Source organism: Marmota flaviventris, chromosome 15 (assembly GCF_047511675.1).
Source record: "Marmota flaviventris isolate mMarFla1 chromosome 15, mMarFla1.hap1, whole genome shotgun sequence".
Taxonomy (NCBI): domain Eukaryota; kingdom Metazoa; phylum Chordata; class Mammalia; order Rodentia; family Sciuridae; genus Marmota; species Marmota flaviventris.
Genome location: NC_092512.1, coordinates 83675807 through 83693553, shown reverse-complemented (window position 1 = coordinate 83693553; position 17747 = coordinate 83675807). Strand labels below are relative to the sequence as shown.

General features: G+C 42.4%; 1 protein-coding gene across 1 annotated transcript in view; it reads right to left on the bottom strand.

Moving 5' to 3' along the window:
- Positions 1 to 2946: 2946 nt before the first annotated feature.
- LOC114090636 (zinc finger protein 708-like) overlaps positions 2947 to 17747 on the bottom strand; it is a 103061-nt gene continuing 88260 nt past the window's right edge. The window contains exon 6 of the mRNA XM_071602384.1: positions 2947 to 3719. Within this exon, the coding sequence (XP_071458485.1) occupies positions 3679 to 3719 (41 nt within the window). The 3' untranslated portion in view covers positions 2947 to 3678. The remainder of the gene's footprint in view (positions 3720 to 17747) is intronic.

The window sequence follows — 17747 nt, the reverse complement described above, 5'->3', positions numbered from 1 at the left end:
GCGGAGCCGAAGTGCTGGGCGGAGCGATCCAGCTAAGGCCAACCCTTAGGAGAAGTGGACAGGGCGGGGCCTAGGGAGGGTGTGGAACCCGAGGAATGGGAGGAGCTGGGGGAGGAGCTGAGTGGAAAGCGTGGAGCCTGGCGAATGGGTGGTGCTGAGGGCGGGGCCCAGCAGAGCGAGGGGAGCCCAGTGAATGGGCGGAGCTGGAGAGGCGGAGCCAAGCGGGACCAAGTGAAGCCCAGCGAATGGGTGGAGCTGGGGGCGGAGCCGAGCGGGGCTGAGTGGAGCCCCACCCCTAGGAGCAGCGGGGAGCGGGGCCAGCGGAACCACGCGAGAGGCGCGCCCCATCACGGGCTCCCAGGTGAGCGCAGTATGAGAACCAGAAGCTGAGGGTGGGGCGGGCGCGTCCTTAAGAGGGAAGGAGCCTGACAGGCTGTGTGTCTGGAAATCCCGTCAGAGGTCGCTGTGGACCCAGCCAGCAGTGTGTGTTTGGTCTCCCGCCGCCGAGATGTGACTCCAGAGTCCCCTCCGCCGGCCGCAGTTCCCCCCCTCACACGGGAGGCCGAAGAGGGAGGTTGAGGACCCGCTGCGCAGCCTCCTTCGTCCCTCCTCATGGACGCGGTGGACTCTCCGTGTGCCCAGGTGGGTTGGGGTCCAGGGGTGTCTGGGAGGGTCCTGGGCATGTCGCCTTGGAGACTGGTTTCTGGGCGCGACCATGGTCCCGGCGTGTCGCGGAGACCCCTCCTGTTGCCTGCAGTGTAGACGGCGTGACCTTGAGGCCGAGAGGGTGGCGTGTGGCGCGGCTGTCACCGCTGGTCCTGGGGCAGCTCCTGCGGTCCCCCGCACTGACCCTAGCAGGGCGTCCTGGCCCTGGGCAGGGGGAGAAGCGCGGACGGTAGCGGCCTCGACCCCGCAAGGGCGACCTTGGGGACTCGCTGCAGCAGGACACGGGCGATGCCGCCTGTCAGGCTGGAGAGAGGGCAGTCCAGCCCAGGGGTCTCTAAGGGAAGGTTTGGCGGTGGCTGGGCAGGGATGACAGAGACGTTGTGAAGACGCACAGGTAACATGTAACATGGTGGCATGACCAGGTGACAGGGGGACAAAAGTGGTTGGACCTGGTATATTTATTTACAATTACGTAATATTCTATACATGTATGTGTTATGTACACATATTCACGAGGTTGTGTGAATATATATACAAACACGTTTATAATTTTGTCTCAAAAAAGAAGCGGGGATTTGTGACGGAGTGGTGTGGGGGAAGGGCCCAAAGACCAGGGACACTTCCTGAATCTTCATCTGGAGCCAGCTGGGGGGTGGCTGACCCCCTATCCTGGAAAATACTGCCATGATGCTGAGGGTGACCTGGGATGAGCACGGAGACAGAGAGGTGCAAGGAGCCTTGCTGTGTGCTCTGGACCCACCTCTATGGAGTGACATGGAGAAGAGGGCAAGTCTATGAAGGAGGCAGGGAACAAGGGCATCAGGAAGGTTCACGCAAAACTGGGAGATGGAACAACTTGGACTTCTGGGAAAGTCGAGGCCTCTTGTCCTGAGCCCACTCAGAAGTGAACTAGAGGATGACAAGGATGGAGCATTAGACTTGGTACCATGGAGGTTTCTGATGGTCTCAGTGGCCCCTTCTCTGCAGGTGGTGGGAACTGAAGACAAATGAGGCCTTAGGGAGGAAGCTGTCCCAGGAAGGGCAGCAGCTGGAGCTGGGTTTTCTGGTTGCAGACTGTGAGATGTGGGGACGCCCAGGCGGGTGCTAACAGGGGAGGTCTCTGACGTGTGGGGAGGAGGACATTCTGGAAAGTGCATTATTCTGTTGTTGTGTTATAGTTAAAGCTTCGTCCTTGGGTTTCATAAACTGACTTCCAGACCACTCACATATAATCAAATCAAGACTTTATTGAAGCACACCGGTGGCGCCTGACCAGAACATAAAGCTGTGCCCCTGATCAGCCCCCAGCAATTGCAAGGGCGCTCCTTATAATCCTGAAAACCGCAAAAGGGATTTTCGGGGGTCTAGCCAATGCAAGCAAGCCAGGTCACAGAAGTGGGAGAGTGCAGTCAGGTGGCGGGAAGCCTAACCAATCACAGTTAGCCCAGTCACCCCATTACAGAAACAGAGCCCCCTTACCCTAGTTACTGTAACAATGCCTCATTAGGTAGTTTCATGTTCTTAAAGATTTCTATAGGAAAAGGAAAAGAACATCTTGCCCCAGTCATGACCCTTGAACTTGGCCTGGTTGTTTTACAGAATGGAGTCACATTTATTTTTACTATCACATTAGTAGGTTTGATGTCAATCTTGCACATCATTAGGCCTCAGTTTCTTTTCCATCTTCTGTGTCTAAGGGACCACTCTGGGCTCCCAAGCCCATAAGTCGCACCTCACCTACATTCTTGTGTATATGGTTTAGGAGGGTTTTTAAGAGGCAGGGTCCTACAGGAATACCAATCAGGAGAAGGACTAGGGGCCCAACTATGACTGAAATGATGGTAGTTAACCAAGGGGACCTTGAGAGTAGGTTTTGGAACCAATTGCCTGAAGTGTCTTGTGCTTTCTTTCTTTCCTTTAACCTATTTCTCACTAGTGCCAAACTGTCTTTTATTATCCCAGAATGGTTTGCATAGAAACAAGTTTCTCCTAGGGCCATACAAAGTCCTCCTTGTTTTAGAAAGAGACACTAGACCTCATCTGTTTTGTAAGACTATTTTTGTCAGAGTCTAGTGAAACCTCTAGTTTGGAGACTGACATTTTTCGTTTTCCTAAATCTGTATCTATTTGATGGCTGAGGGACTTAACATTTTTAGAACCTGTGATCAGAGCTGCAGTTTCCAAATAAGTAGATTCAGCTATTCCCAAACCAGCCAGGAGGGGAACTCAAATGGGGGCAGCCCATCTATGTTGATAAATCAGTGGGCCCTGGCCTTCTAATAAGTACAGGGTTCCTTTCTTTTTACTCCATTAAAATAGTAGGTTCCATAGTTCAGAGTTATTGACAGTTTGGAGACTTAGGCAAGGAGTTCGAAGTGGGACCCAGGAAGTACAATTTTTGGTGAATGCGGAGTTGTCCCACTTATAAGTTGGGTTGTGGAAGCAAGTGTCTCTTTCTGGGAGGTCACCCAGGGTGATCTGGAGAGTAGTATTCTAGGTACATCTTCCTGAGCCAGACATATTGATGAACATCTATACTGAATATAATATTTTCTCTAATGTTAGGGACCTTCTGGTTAGGAAAAGGGTGATGATTGTTATTGCTTCAAGCTGGCAATGTGCAGTGGGCAAGCAGTTTGGAGTCTCTTTTTAGAAACTGAGTGGGTCAAGGAGTGCCGCAGTCCAGCTGCAGCAAAATAACTGTGGGGGTGATGAACAACTTGTGTACGTTGATACAGCAGGAGAGGGAGCCGTTTATTGCAGGACAGGAGCAGTATTTATACATTCCACACGGCTTATCTAATTAGCATAAACTAGATACATCAGTCAACCAATAAGGAATCTCCACACTTAATGGCTCGCTGGTGTTACTTCACAAACCACTCCCTCTGGCATTTTGCCAGGCGCCATCCAGACTTGTTTACAGATTCTAACATTTCTCTGGCAAAATGCCAGGCGCCATCCTGACTTGTTTACAGACTCTAACAAAGGAGTCCATGGTAGAAATCTGGTTCAGGAAGACCGGGATGTAAATTCACCTGGGGTGGGCACCTCTATGAGAGAAACAAAAAGACATGAGTATTGAAACAAGATTAATACAAAATAGCAGTTGTAACATCTGGAACCTGTCCATGAATATCATGAAAATGACAGAAATTAATAATTGCTTACCAAGAGGCAGAAGACCTGAGAAATTGTCCCCATAGCAAGGCCTATCAAAGCCTAATGAGGCCCTTTTTTAGGGAACATAAATCTTTAACATTGTCGGAATTATCAGGAATGTAGACACAACATTAGCAGATGACTCTGCTAGTGTCATCTGCGTTAGGATGGGTCAAGGTCTTACTGACCACGTGGCTCCCCTTGGAAGCATCAGGCATGTCTCCCCTTTTTAATGACTCTCCTCTTTTGCAGCATGCACACTGATTGGCTTTTCATTCCCCAGGGGTCTCATTAATCTCCCTTATTGGGAGGTCATGTGGCCCGGAATTGTAAAGCTTTCCCCCTGTCCTGGGTTAAGGCTGACTCAGAGGGCAAGAGCCAAATATTTATTTTTTTGGCCCCTTTATTTTAACCTAATTATTTAAGCCTTGGCTTTAAACATCAAGCAAGTCAGTCTTAAACTAAGAATATTGGGCTTTAGTGTTAATGTTTATAACTTTACAGTTAATTTTTTTGTTGTTATTTAAGTTGTACATAACACAATACCTTTATCTTATCCATCAACTTATGTGATGCTGAGGATGGAATCCAGTGCCTCCCACATGCAAGGCAGGCATCCTACTGCTGATCCATGACCTCAGCCCCTTCTGCAGTTAATTTAGTCCCTTTTAATTCTGATCTGTCTACAGATGATGGCTTAATATCTCAAATTAACTTCGGCTATATGTTCATGAAGTATTACCTCTGTACAGCCTTAACAGGCAGCAGTTATTGTTATTTGTGGAGCAGGCTGAACAAATGTGAGCTTTGCTTGTTTGTCTGAAGGCTGAACACTCGACCCCACCCATCTGGTGCAATAGAAATCCACATCTGGCCCCTGTCCTGTCTGCCTGAAGGCAGAAGATGACACCTTAGCAACTACTGTGTGACACAATCACTGTTCGCCAACAAGGCAGCTTGCAGACTCAGAGAGCCCATTAGATTTTGGCTATAAAAACTCTCTCTTGCCAGGTCCTCCTCTCTTGCTCTTTCTTGGGCTCTCATGCTCTTCCTGTTAATCAGGCATTGCCACAATAAAGGTCTCTTGGTTGCTAGTGTCCTGGTCACTTTCCTTTCAGTTGTAATGAAAATACACAGTGACATTAACAATAGTAAGGACATATTTAACTTGTCTATAACTTTGAACCTTGGCTGAGTTATAACTTATATTTCTATTTGAGATCACAGTCATCTTTATGATAAAATCAATTTTTGAACATTAAATAACTGAAGTCTGGCCTATCTTAAAGTCATTCTGATGAGTTGTAGGTGGGAGGCTGAGCCTTATCTTAGGTAAGGCAGGGCTCTTCACAAATCCTAGGCAAAGTCTTATAGTTCTGAAGCTGATCTTTGTCTCTCTTTTTAGATATCATTTTATAAAGTTTACATATATTTTTCCCCGAGTCTGTATGAAAGTCAGCTAGCACAATATGATATATATCTGAAACATTAATTAAGGGAAGGCTGAGTGCTCTTTCATGTGGAAAAGTGGCAAAAATGTTTTACAATATTAACCTCTAAACAGATCAGGCTTTCATTATGTTTTAAGATACCTTTTAAATTTCTATATCTTAGTGTAAAAGGTAACATAAGATTTGGTTACAAAGCATCAAATAGTAGATTCTATTGGGGATTTATTTATATTATCCTTATAAGTTTAAATTACCATTACAGACAATTTTAGTTTGGAGAACACCAGCTTGATAAAATGTTCCTTTAAACCTTTTACCTTAAAGACTTTTATACCTGAAAGATATGAACACATTTAATCTGTAGAGAAGAGTATTGTACCACTTTTATTGATGTTTTTATATTAACCAAGGTTAGCTTTTAAAGGAAAATCTAGACTCTGTAATGTAGGACAATACTTTAAAATAACAGTTGTTGATTAGCTACAGATGTACAAACCTTAATTTTTCCAGGATTACTTGCTCTAGGGGATAAAACTGAACAGACACAATGTAATTTATATTTTTAGAAGTTTTTGTCATTTGAACATATAAGTATATCAGAACATTAATATTTGTCCTTATGGAACAACCTTGAATATTTTGTATTACATATGTAACCAGCTTAGTTACATATAACCCTTTTAATATTTATCTCTTATTTGTAGATCTTTATATTATATAATTAGACCCTTTTATTGTTTACTTAGATATATTATAATCATACTTTACCACATAAATATTTTTACCTGGAAACTTTTTTTTACTAAATATTTTTATATTCAGAACCTTTTAATCATTTTAAATCCACTGATCCTTCTTTTAGTTTGTACCTTGAAATAACCATTATAAATTTCTAAATTTAGATAAATTAATCCATTTTAATAAGATGAAATATTTTTGTTATTTACAGTATTTTAATTGAAATGCAGTTAACCTCTTGACTCCTTGTATGTAGAATTATACCTGTTGGGACTTTTAATTTATAGTAACCTTGTTTTTATGATAACACAAAATAATTTTATTTTTTAATTTACCAATTTATGAAAGCACCAACATTCTTTAAGTATTTTACTTTATGGAATTTAAGGAGTTAATAGTACTTGATATTATATTTAACAGCATTTTAACTTTGTAAACCAATTAGATGTCTCTAACAAATACATCCATGATTAATTTCATATACATTTAGGTGTGATTTAGAAATTTTTTTTAAAAAAGGTATCAGACAAGTGCACTGAATAGCATTAGTAATCTTTTTTTCCTGTTAAATAAAAATCCTAGAGACAATGGATGTCAGACACTTTATACATATTAACATTTTAACAGCTGTTCAATCATTTAGAAACAAAACTTTAAAGACATTTGTACTTTTATTAATTTTTCCAATTTAAATTGAATCTTTAAAATCATATTAACCAAAGGTATTTGGATCCATTTTTAATTTTTTTTAATTTATGAGCTCATATGTTTGATTGAGAGTTGACCCTTGTAAGTTGGCCTTAGAATAAAGCAGAGTGTAATCAGAAAAAAAAAAAAAAAAAAACAAAACACTAACCTAGGCATATTGGATCAAAATGATGAATTTACCAAATATAGAATTTTAAGTTTTTCTGATCTTTTCTACTAGGGATTGAACTCAGGGCACTTAAACACTGAGCCACATCCCCAGGTCTTTTTTTTAAATTTTATTTAGAGACAGGGTCTCACTGAGTTGCTTAGGGTCTTGCTAACTTGCTGAGGCTGGCCTCCAACTTGTGATCCTCCCCACGTAGCCTCCTGAACCACAGGGATTCTAGGTGTGTGCCACTGTGCCCAGCTCCTTTAGGGGTTTTTCCCCTGGGTTTTGTTAGAGTTCCAGGGATGACCTCTGTATTGAGACACTGTAGGCTTCTCAGGTGATGTGCAGGTAACTTCTCTCATTGTCAGTTGGATCCTTTCCTCTGTTCTTGCCTTACTTGATGTGAAGAAGCTTTTGGTTTGATGAAGTTTCACTTGCCTGTTTATGCTTCTGTCCCCAACCTTTTGTTTGTCAATTTTCTGTTTCTTTTCAAATTAATTGATTTTTCTTACAATTCCACAATGATGTGTGGTGTCTGCCATATTTCCTTAGGCATAGTTGCTGTCTGCCTTTTGTTGAATTGTCTTTTAATATCTTTTACTCATTTAAAAAATAATTTTATTCAGGTGAAACTGATAAGAATAAATCACACATATTTAATGAACAGCTTTTTAGGTCTGCCACATACATACACCCACAGAACCATCACCACAATGAGGACGTGAAGACTAATTCAGTCTCAAAGGTTCCTGGAGCCCCTTGATGATTCCTCTTTTTCCCTCCTCCTCTGACCAGAAATGACCTCAGACTGGAGTTTATTTTCAGACTGATCAATCCATCAGAACCGTGGTCTGCATGGTGGGTAACCCTGGGACAGTCAGTTTGGTTTCCAACCCTTGTTTGTTCTCCATAAAGTCAGGATTCCTCCTATAGGACCCAAGACCACTGGGAAAATTAGGATCAAGGTTTAGGAAGAAGCTAGAGCCACACCTGACTCGGCAGAGTAGGTTCTCAGTTCCTGGAAGCCGGTATTTCTAACAACTCTGAGTAGGTGGTCCAGAGTACAGTTGGGGTCTGCAGCGCCACAATGCCTTCCTGTCACCAGAGTTTATACCCACCATCATTGAGCAGAATCCCAGCATTTTCAGGTTTTTGGGGGGTTTTGTTTTTAAATGAGATTCATTTCTCCTAATAGTGTCCATTTGAAAATTGGATCTAGTGATATTTGTAATGGTGCAATGTTATTACAAACTTTCCTTGTTGCACAGCTTTTAATAACCACCAATGGAAACCAGGTCTCCCTCAGGCAGACAGTTACTCTCCTGCCTTCCCAGGCACTGGTCACTAACTTCTGCTCTGTGACTCTTGGGTTTCCATATTATGCATACTTCATAAGAGTGGAGTATACAATATGTGATTTTAAAAAATTTATCGAATTTTTTTAAATACATGACAGTGGAATGCATTACAATTCTCATTACACATATACAGAACAATTTTTCACATATAGAAAAAATATTTGACACCAATTTGTGTCTTCATATGTGGACTTTGGATGATGATGTCCATAACATTCCACCATTCTTGCTAATCCCCCGTCTCCTCCCCTCCCTCCACTCTGCCCTATCTAGAGTCCGTCTATTCCTTCCATGCCCCCCTCCCTACCCCACTATGAGTCAGCCTCCTTATATGAGAGAAAACATTCGGCATTTGTGGGGTTTTTTGTTTGTTTGTTTGCAATTGACTAACTTCACTTAGCATTATTTTCTAAATACACAATGGAATTTTACTCAGCAATCTGTGATGTTTTTGTCTGATATTTTTTTTAGCTGAATACTTTTGGGATTTATCCATATTGTTGCATGTATTATTTCTCTTTATGGCAGAGTGATATTCTATATCTATAAATTATATATGCTTGCATGTTTGTGTATATGGATATATAATGTGCCTGTTCATACACACATCTCTAGCCCCACTGCATTTGTTTATCCATTTTTTTCTTTTTTCCTGTAGTTGCTGTGGATTGAACCCATGGCCTGGACCATGCTAGACAATATCTATTCTTTTCTTGATGGACATTTGGGGTTATGGCACTGCCTGATTGATAGCCATGTTGCAGTCTTCTTTTTAAAATAGTATATTTTTAGACAGAAAAAGGTACAATGTGGCTCTAATAGAACTTCTTTAAAAGAAGTTTTCATAAAACAAGAAGAAAGAAAATAAGATGAGATTATAAAAGTCCGTGGATATACCTAAAGACACCGATGCAGATATCAAGTAAAACCATACACAAGATCATTTGTAGTCACATAGATAACTTTATCAGACAGAAAATCTGGTGGACTTGCTGAAATCATATCAGAAAGAAGTTTGTGTGGATAGAGGGATTTGTAAGCGAGAGTGGAGGAGCTGTTTTAGATGCGTCTTGTCAACATCTGAGCTTTGTTCCTCCACTGGGCTCGTACGATGTTCAGGATCTGCGTGTCTTCCCTGAGCAGTACCAGGGGACTGAGCATGCCATAGCCACTGGCCACCGCGTTGTGGATGCTCACGAGCATGGGGTCGTTTCTCCTCATCCTGCTGATGAGCAGGGAGAGCGCAGAGTCTGCACAGTACAGGGCGGTGAAGCAGCTGAGCAGCTGTAGGACACTGCAAGTGGCCCTGTGCTCAGGGGAGGTCTGGGGGGACAGCCTGGAGCCATGGAGGGACAGGCAGCGCTGTTGATGTCTGTGCAGGAGGATGGCTATGTACTCACTGGACACGGCCATGAGGCCCATGAAGAAGATGTCTCTGAGCATTACCAAGAGGAGGAAAACACCCCTGTACTTCGGCAAGAAGGAGCAGTGGCTGTTGACAAAGAGAAGACCTGGCTGCATGGCATTAGGGATGGCCACCGTGCAGAGCAGCTGGTCACTGGTAATGGCCATGGTGAGGACCCACAGGAACAGACATGCCCCCAGGATGGGGTTTGCAGATTTGACTTTGAAGTTGGCCAGCAAGGAGCCACTGGGGCTGATGGTGAGGACCTGGAGCACACTCAGGACACAGGTGGTGACGAGGGACAGTCCCCTCATGACCTTGTGCAGGAAGACCAGAATTTTGCATTTGACATCACCTGGAATGTCCTGCACTTCCCAGATGTCTGTGGATACCAAAAGGGCCACAGTGAGGAGTAGGACGATGTGTGTCAGAGCAAGGTGGATGAGGTTGATGAGCCTGGGCTTTTGCCCCCCCCCCCCCCCCAGGATGGCAGCCAGGTGGAGGCAGAGCACTTCTCGTGACCCTGAGTCTGGAATCTCAGTCCATCTTCATGGGGATGTTGAAGCAAATGACATGTTTCTGCAGAGAGAACCAGAAGTGTTTGACAGCAGCAGAATTTTGTCATTATGTCACATTTTACAGTCACTAGAATCATCATTTACTAAAAAACATTCTTTGGAAGTAGGATAGCCTTTTATTTCCATTATCAATTTAAATTCAAGGGATGGCATGTGGCTCGGGGGCATAAATTTTGTCCAGCCCTCAGGAAAGCTGGTCCACCCCAACCCAGACCAAGGAAAATAGTCAATTTAAAAAAATAATTAACTAATTTTAGCTTGTGCACCACTCCTTCTTCAGATCAATGATTTTGTAGATGCTCCTCATCTCAGGGAGGTGGTGATGCCTTCCCCTGTCTGGCAGAACTACTGTGTTTTCCTTTAGATTATAAATTCCACCACCTCCTTTTAATCCCTCCCTTCCCACTTCCTAAAATGTGGTCCTGTCTGTCCTGAGAACGGCGTCTCTGAAACGCTGCTGCTGTGTAGACATTGCCCAGGGAAAGCTGTAGGTACCCAGGTTGGAGTTGGAAACGGATCCTCTAGGAGGACAACTTCACCTGCTCATCCCACTCTCTCTTTATAGAGTACAGAATTGGGAGGAATTGTGTACTTATGTGTCCTGCCCCTCCATAGCTTCCTCTAATCCAGTCACCATCACTTACCCTTAGGGTCAGCCATGTCACCCAAGTGAGTAATTTCATCTCCATTTGCATCCTGAGTAAAAGAGGGGGAAGGAAGCATTTATGCCCTGGCCCTTTTGGTGTGAGTCAGATTAGTGAGAGTCAATTCAGTGACAGGTGAAGCCAGCATCCTTGTGTTGGTGTTGGGATGATTCCTACCCAATGTGTGTGTGTGTTTTATAAAGTAGGATCAGGAGATGTGGAAACAGAAGTAGTGCTGTCACTCACCACTTGCTGACATTAGCTGCATATCCACTCCAGGGTCATTTGTAGAAAGCAACAAAGGGAACATTTTTTCAGGAAGAGAACTTTTGCCTGGACCCAGGGGTGCCTTATCACTGAGCTACATCCCCAACCCCCAGCCCTTTTTATTTATTTTTTAATATGGGGACAGTTTTTCACTGAGGGTCTTAGTACCTCACTAAGTTCTTGAGGCTGGCCTTGAACTAGGCATCCTCCTGCCTGAGATTCCCAAGTTCCTGGATCTGTGGTCACATGTATGCCTGGCACAAGGAGAGTTTAGCCAACAGTTTACCTGTTCACTTGCCTCTCCTCGGATGAAAGAAGAGGTCTCGCACACACTTTGTAAATGCAATAAAACTTTCAATTTCAAGGAAAATTAAGTATTTCAAAACTAAGCTCCAGGCAATAACAGGACCAATAAAATTCACCTATCACATTCTAGTTGGCCTGTCCGTCCCCAAGGAGGAAAAGGGAGTGTCTGCAATAAGCAAGGTGAAGTCCTTCTGCATGTCTTCCATTTGAATTGTTCCTGTTTGGAAGATGCTGCAACATTCCTTAGCTCAGAAACCTCTAGATGCATATTCACTCAGACCCTAAAAGACACCTGAGTGCTGGGAGCAGGCCTCCAAACCATTGAGTGTCCTTCAGGAAATCTGCCCTCATTTCCCAAGCTTCTGCCATCCTGCTTCCAATGCCTGCATCCAGACATTTGGGAACAAGATGGGAAAGATCTCCACTATTACGGTCTAATTGCCATTCATCTTCCTTTAAAATTACATTAATTCCTGGAGGTTATTCTCCATAATTTAACTTGATGAATGTGCAAATATAAATTCTGTGATCCTTCAGTGACTGGATAGAAACTGTACTTGGACTATATTTTTATGAAGATCATTCTTATTTCCAAGCATCATTAATCAAGATTAGCATGACAAGAACACCAAAAAAGCTTTTAAAAATTAAATGTGTCTCATGGAAGGTAAAATAAGCTTCCTTTAGATCATTGTAAGCTGCTCTTCTTTGCTACAGAAACTTCAGTGAAATTACAGCAAAGGCTTAGATTTACTGGTGCCTCTAGAAATAAACTAACAGAAGCAGAATATGTCTTACCTTTCAGAAATCACTACTTATGCAAAAATCCTTGTCTAAAATTCTCTGCTGTCTCAGGGATTGGGCATTAGTAAAGAATAAACCTGACAGATCAGCTGGGAGAGGGCAAGGACTCTAGGAATTTTTAGGAATCAAGGAACAATGTGTGTTAACATAGAAGGACATAAACTATAGCCAGATCAGGGGCCTATGGTTCTCTAGAATAATATTACTTTGCCCAGTTATATGTTTTCTAATTTTATCACAAATTTGTATGTATTCTAGTATTTTGAATGTATTTTTTTTAGTTATAGATGGTATTTTTATGTGATGCTGGGATTGAACCAAGTGCCTCACATGTGCCAGGCGAGTGCCCTGCCCCTGCCCCTGAGCCCCTGCCCCTTCTTCTAGTATTTTTAAATCTCCTTTCATCCCTGGGATATTTTTTTTAAATTCAATGAATCCACATGAAAGAATTACCTTTTCTGAAAACTCTTTGGTTAAATTCTTTCTCCATGGTTTGCATTAGTAAAGAACTCTAAAGCTAAACGTCAGCTAGCGAACCTGAGAGCCTCAGAAACACAACAGGCGTCAAGGAACAACGTTCCAATATGAGGAGGTCCTAACTGTCACCAGATGAATGTCTCTGGCTCTGTATACTAATACCACGACAGAGAGATTAGCTGTGAAAACATTGTGTATTTTTTTTGGTAACAAATTAAAATTTATTCTATTTGTCTATCTCTGTGCATCCTTAGGGTTTCCCTTTTTAATTTTGTGAAGTATTTTAATTGGTAACAAACTGTTAAATCACACCTCTTTTTACTTTTTTGGGAATTATTTTTCACTGATTGTTTTTAGTTATTTATAACATTAGGATACAGTTTGACAGAATTGCCAGTGCATGAAACACAGTTTGTTCTAATTCAGTCCCCTGAACTCCCCTCTCACCTCCCTTCCCTTAACTCTATGGATCCCTCTGCAATTTATGTATAGTTTTTGTAAAATGTATTTTTTTAGCTGTAGGTGAAAACGTCCCTTTATTTTATTTTTATGTGGTGCTGAGGATGGAACCCGTGCTAGGCGAGTACTCTGCCCCTGAGCCCCAGCCCCAGCCCTCTTCTCTTTTTTTCATTGAGGACATTTTCAAAAGGCATTAACATTCTCTAAGTTTAAAATAATAACTATGTGATAGTGAAGAAGAAATAATTAATCATTCACAAGTAGTGAACTTGGGTACATTTAAAACAATTAAATTTCATCAACTTTTTTTAAGTTTCTATTACGACTAATATTAGATAGGATTTTTAGTTTGCGTATGTCTGATCTTATGAATGGAAATGATAGGTTTTGAAACATTTTAAGTCCTAGAGATTATTGTAGAGCTAGATCTGTCAATCTCCTGAATTATTATTCCTCATGCACATTTATACTAATTTACACATGAAAAATAATACTGGTAATATTATAAATTATACTAATGCTATGAAATAAAACTGATATAACATTTCAAGTAAATAGCAATTCTATGAATACCTGGGTTGCAATTATAATGTGGCAAGAGTCGGACTCCAAAATCCCATCCTCCAGCACCTCCCTGCCTCTTGTGCATTCAGACGTGGAGCTGAGCCTCCAGGAGGAGGTTATATGGGACCCAGGGCCTGAGCTCACCCCTCAGTGGACTGGTAACCTTGGTGTTCTGGTGAAGCCTGACAGGACCTGTCTTGCAGTAGGCAGGGACGGTGTCCCCAAAGGCAAGGCCAATTCTTCACCTGTCCTCAGACAATGGTAAACAAGAAGTGTCTGGAGGGAAACTTCTTGAGTGTATGTGTCATCGTCCAAGGTCAGAGGAGCCTGAGTTGCTTTCTCGGTTCCAATCATAATAAGCCAACCTCAGGCCTCTCACATTGAGGCACAGAGTTAGTGTGGCTTGAGATAAAATATCAACTTATGTGATGTGACCTGTGGATGGCAACACATGGAGGAAGTGTGTCTCGGGACTGCTGACTGACAGCAGCTCAGAGCAGTGACGCCCACTCCCAATGCGCATGCTTCCCAACCACCTTGTATCTCCACATTGGTCCTGAGAGGAAATTGTGGAGAGTAAACTGGCTCACTCTGCAAAGGGCCCACTGACTTCTGTATGCCCCTGGGCACCAACCCATCAGTCTCTGAACCCTTGGATCCTTCTTCCTTCCCTTTCTTGCCTGCCTGCCTCCCTCCCTCCCTCCCTCCTTCCCGTCTATATCTATCTATCTATCTATCTATCTATCTATCTATCTATCTATCTATCACATTTTCTTTATTCATCTGTTGAAGGCCACCTAGGTTGGTTTCATAGCTTAGCTATTGTGACTTGAGCTTCTATAAACATGAATGTGGCTGTGTCACTAAAGTATGGTGATTTGAAGTCCTGTAGGTATATACCAAAGCATGGTATAAGTGGCTCAAATGGTTCTTCCATTCTCCTTTTTCTAAAGAATCTCCATACTGCTTTCCATACTGGCTGCACCAATTTGCACTCCCACCAGCAGCGTATGAATGAATCTCTTTCTGCAATCCTCCTCAACCTTTATTGTTACTTGCATTCTTGGTAATTACCACACTGAATTGTGGTTTAGTTGTTTTTGTTTTTTTTTTTTTTTTGGTGGGGGTGGGTACTGGGGCTTGAACTCAGAGGCACTTGACCACTGAGCCACATCCCCAGCCCTATTTTGTATTTTATTTAAAGACAGAGTCTCACTGAGCTGCTTAATTCCTCACTTTTGCTGAGGCTGGCTTTGAACTCACAATCCTCCTGCCTCAGCCTCTAAAACCACTGGGAGGATAGGTGTGCACCACTGCACCGAGTCTCAGTGTGTTCTTAATTTGCATTTCTCTGATAGCTAGATGTTGAACATTTTCTCATAAATTTGTTTACCATTCCTTTTATTTTTCTGGGAAGTGCATGTTCAGTTCCTTTGTCCATTTATTGACTTTTTTTTTTAGTGTATTTGAGTTCTTGGTATATCCTGGAAATTAATGATCAGGTGGCAAAGATTTTCTCCCATCTGTAGGCTCTTCATGTTCATGATTGTTTCTTTTCCTTTGAAGAAGCTTTTTAGTTTTATTTCATCCCATTTATAGATTCCGGACTGTATTCCTTAGGAGTCTTGTTGAGGAAGATGGTTTCTAAGGTGAGATGATTGAGAGCTGGGCCTACATTTCCTTCTAGTAGGAGCAGGGTCTCTGGTCTGTTGCTCACATTCTTAATCCATATTGAGTTTGATTTTTGTGCAAGGTGAGAGTTAGGGTTTCAATTTCATTTGCTACATATGACTTTCTCTTTTTCCTAAAATAATTTCCTGAAGAGGCTATATTTTCTCCAATGTATGTTTATGGCATCTCTGTCTAGTATAACTGTACTTACATGGATTTGTTTCTGTGCCTTCTAACCTGTTCCTTGGTCTGCATGTCTCCTTTTGTGCCAATACCATGCTGTCTTGATTACCATAGCTCTGTAGTATGATTTAAGGACCAAATTGTGACGTCTCTTGTGTCCTTGCTAATGATTGCTTTTTGATATTCTGTGTTTCCAAAGGAGTTTCATGATAGATTTTTATTTCTATTAAGAGTGGGAATTGTAAGGAAATTGTAAGGAATTGTAAGAAATCTGTAGAGTGCTTTTGGTAGGTATGACATTATTAATTCTGTCTATAGAACTTGGTATTTCTCTCTAGCTTCTGAGGTCTTCAATTTCTTTCCTTAGTATTCTCTAGTATTTATTGTAGAGATCTTTCACCTCTGTTGTCTGACTGATTCCCACATATTTTAGTTTTGAGGAGATTATATATATATGTATATGTATATATATGGGTGTGTGTGTGTGTGTGTGTGTGTGTGTGTGTGTGTATATATATATATATATAATATAAAAAATTTGGACACAATACCTTTTTTTTTTTTTTTTTTTGGTATTTTTATGTGGTCTGAGGATCAAACCCAGCACCTTGTTCTTGCAAGGGAAGTGCTCTAGCCCTGAGCCCCAGGCCCAGCCATTTTGAAGCTATTGTGAATGGGATAGTTTTCTGTCTCCTTCAGCTGATTCCTCATTGGTGTAAAGGAGCACAGTTGATTCATGGTGTTGATTTTATTTTTTTTAAGTTTCTATGATAAACTTTTATTATTTTTTACCCATAACACACTTGTATCCTGCTACTTTGCTGAATTTATCAATGAGTTCTAGAAGTGTAGTTTTTTGGGTCTTCTAAAGATAGAATATGTCAACAGCAAATAGGGATATTTTCAGTTATTATTTGTATTCTTTAACTTTTTGTCTGAATTCTCTGGCTAGGATTTTAAAGGGACTATGTTGACTAGAAGTGGTGAAAGAGGGCTTCCCTGTCTTGTTCCTATTGAGGAGGGACTGATTTCAGACTGATCCATTGAGAATGATGTTGGCTTGGGGTGAAGCATATATACCTTTTCCCATGTTGAGTTTTATTCCTGCTATCCTGATTTTTGTAGTGATTAGAGCAGGAATAGATGCTGTGCCTTGTCAAATGCTTTCTCTGCACATATTGAAATAATGATGGGTTTTGTCTTTAAGTCTGTCCATGGGATGAATCATATTCATTTCCAGAAGCTGAACTAACCTGCCACCCCTGGGATGAACCCCACTTGATCGTGGTTCATTATCATTTTAAGGTTTTTGTATGCAATCGGCCAGTCTTTTTAACTTTGTTTTAGTTAATTGTACAGGCACTTTGACACATTGTACACAGACAGAGCACAACTTCTTCCTCTGACTGAACAATATTCAGAGTCACACCAGTGGTGTGGTCATCCACATATATAGGGTGATAATGTCCATCTCATTCCACTGTCCTTCCCATCCCAAGGCCCCTCCCTCGGTCCTTTCTGTGTAATCCACAGTCCCTCCATTCTCCGCCTCCTCTTACGGATCAGCATCTGCTTATCAGAGAAGACATTTGGATGTGCCAGTATTGTATTAAAACTTTTTGCATCGACTGCCATTTCATTTGCTCATGGATGCTGCCCTTTCTGACCTCCTGGAGTCAGTTGCTGAGTGCCCAGCCGCAGGCCTAGACGAGTGTTGAGCCTCAAGCTGAGGCCAAGCAGCAGTGGGCTGAGTCAGGAGCGCCCTTGCACCCACGTCTTAAATTCCTGTCTGCTGTTGCTGGGCCATGGAGCCCTTGCAAGCCACTGGAATGCATGGTGGGACAGAGGCAGGTCTGACTTTCCCTGGGCTTGCTGGGCTCAGTTGAGTCCTCCCTAGTCTGAGATAAAATCACGTGATTCCCTCCGAAGACCCCAGGATCTGAGTACCCAGCTGCCTTCAGGCAGGTGCGCATTAATCCCTGATGGCACCTAGCTCAGCTCTGGGCTGGTGTTTGGTGAGCTCAGGGCATCTTTTCTGGGCCGTTTTACTGAGTCCCACAGCCTCCCTATTGGCCAGGGTAGGTGGCCTTCAGTCTCGGGCTCTCCTGCACTAAGCCTGTTTCTAGAAGTTTTCAGCTTTTCCTGGGCTGTGTGG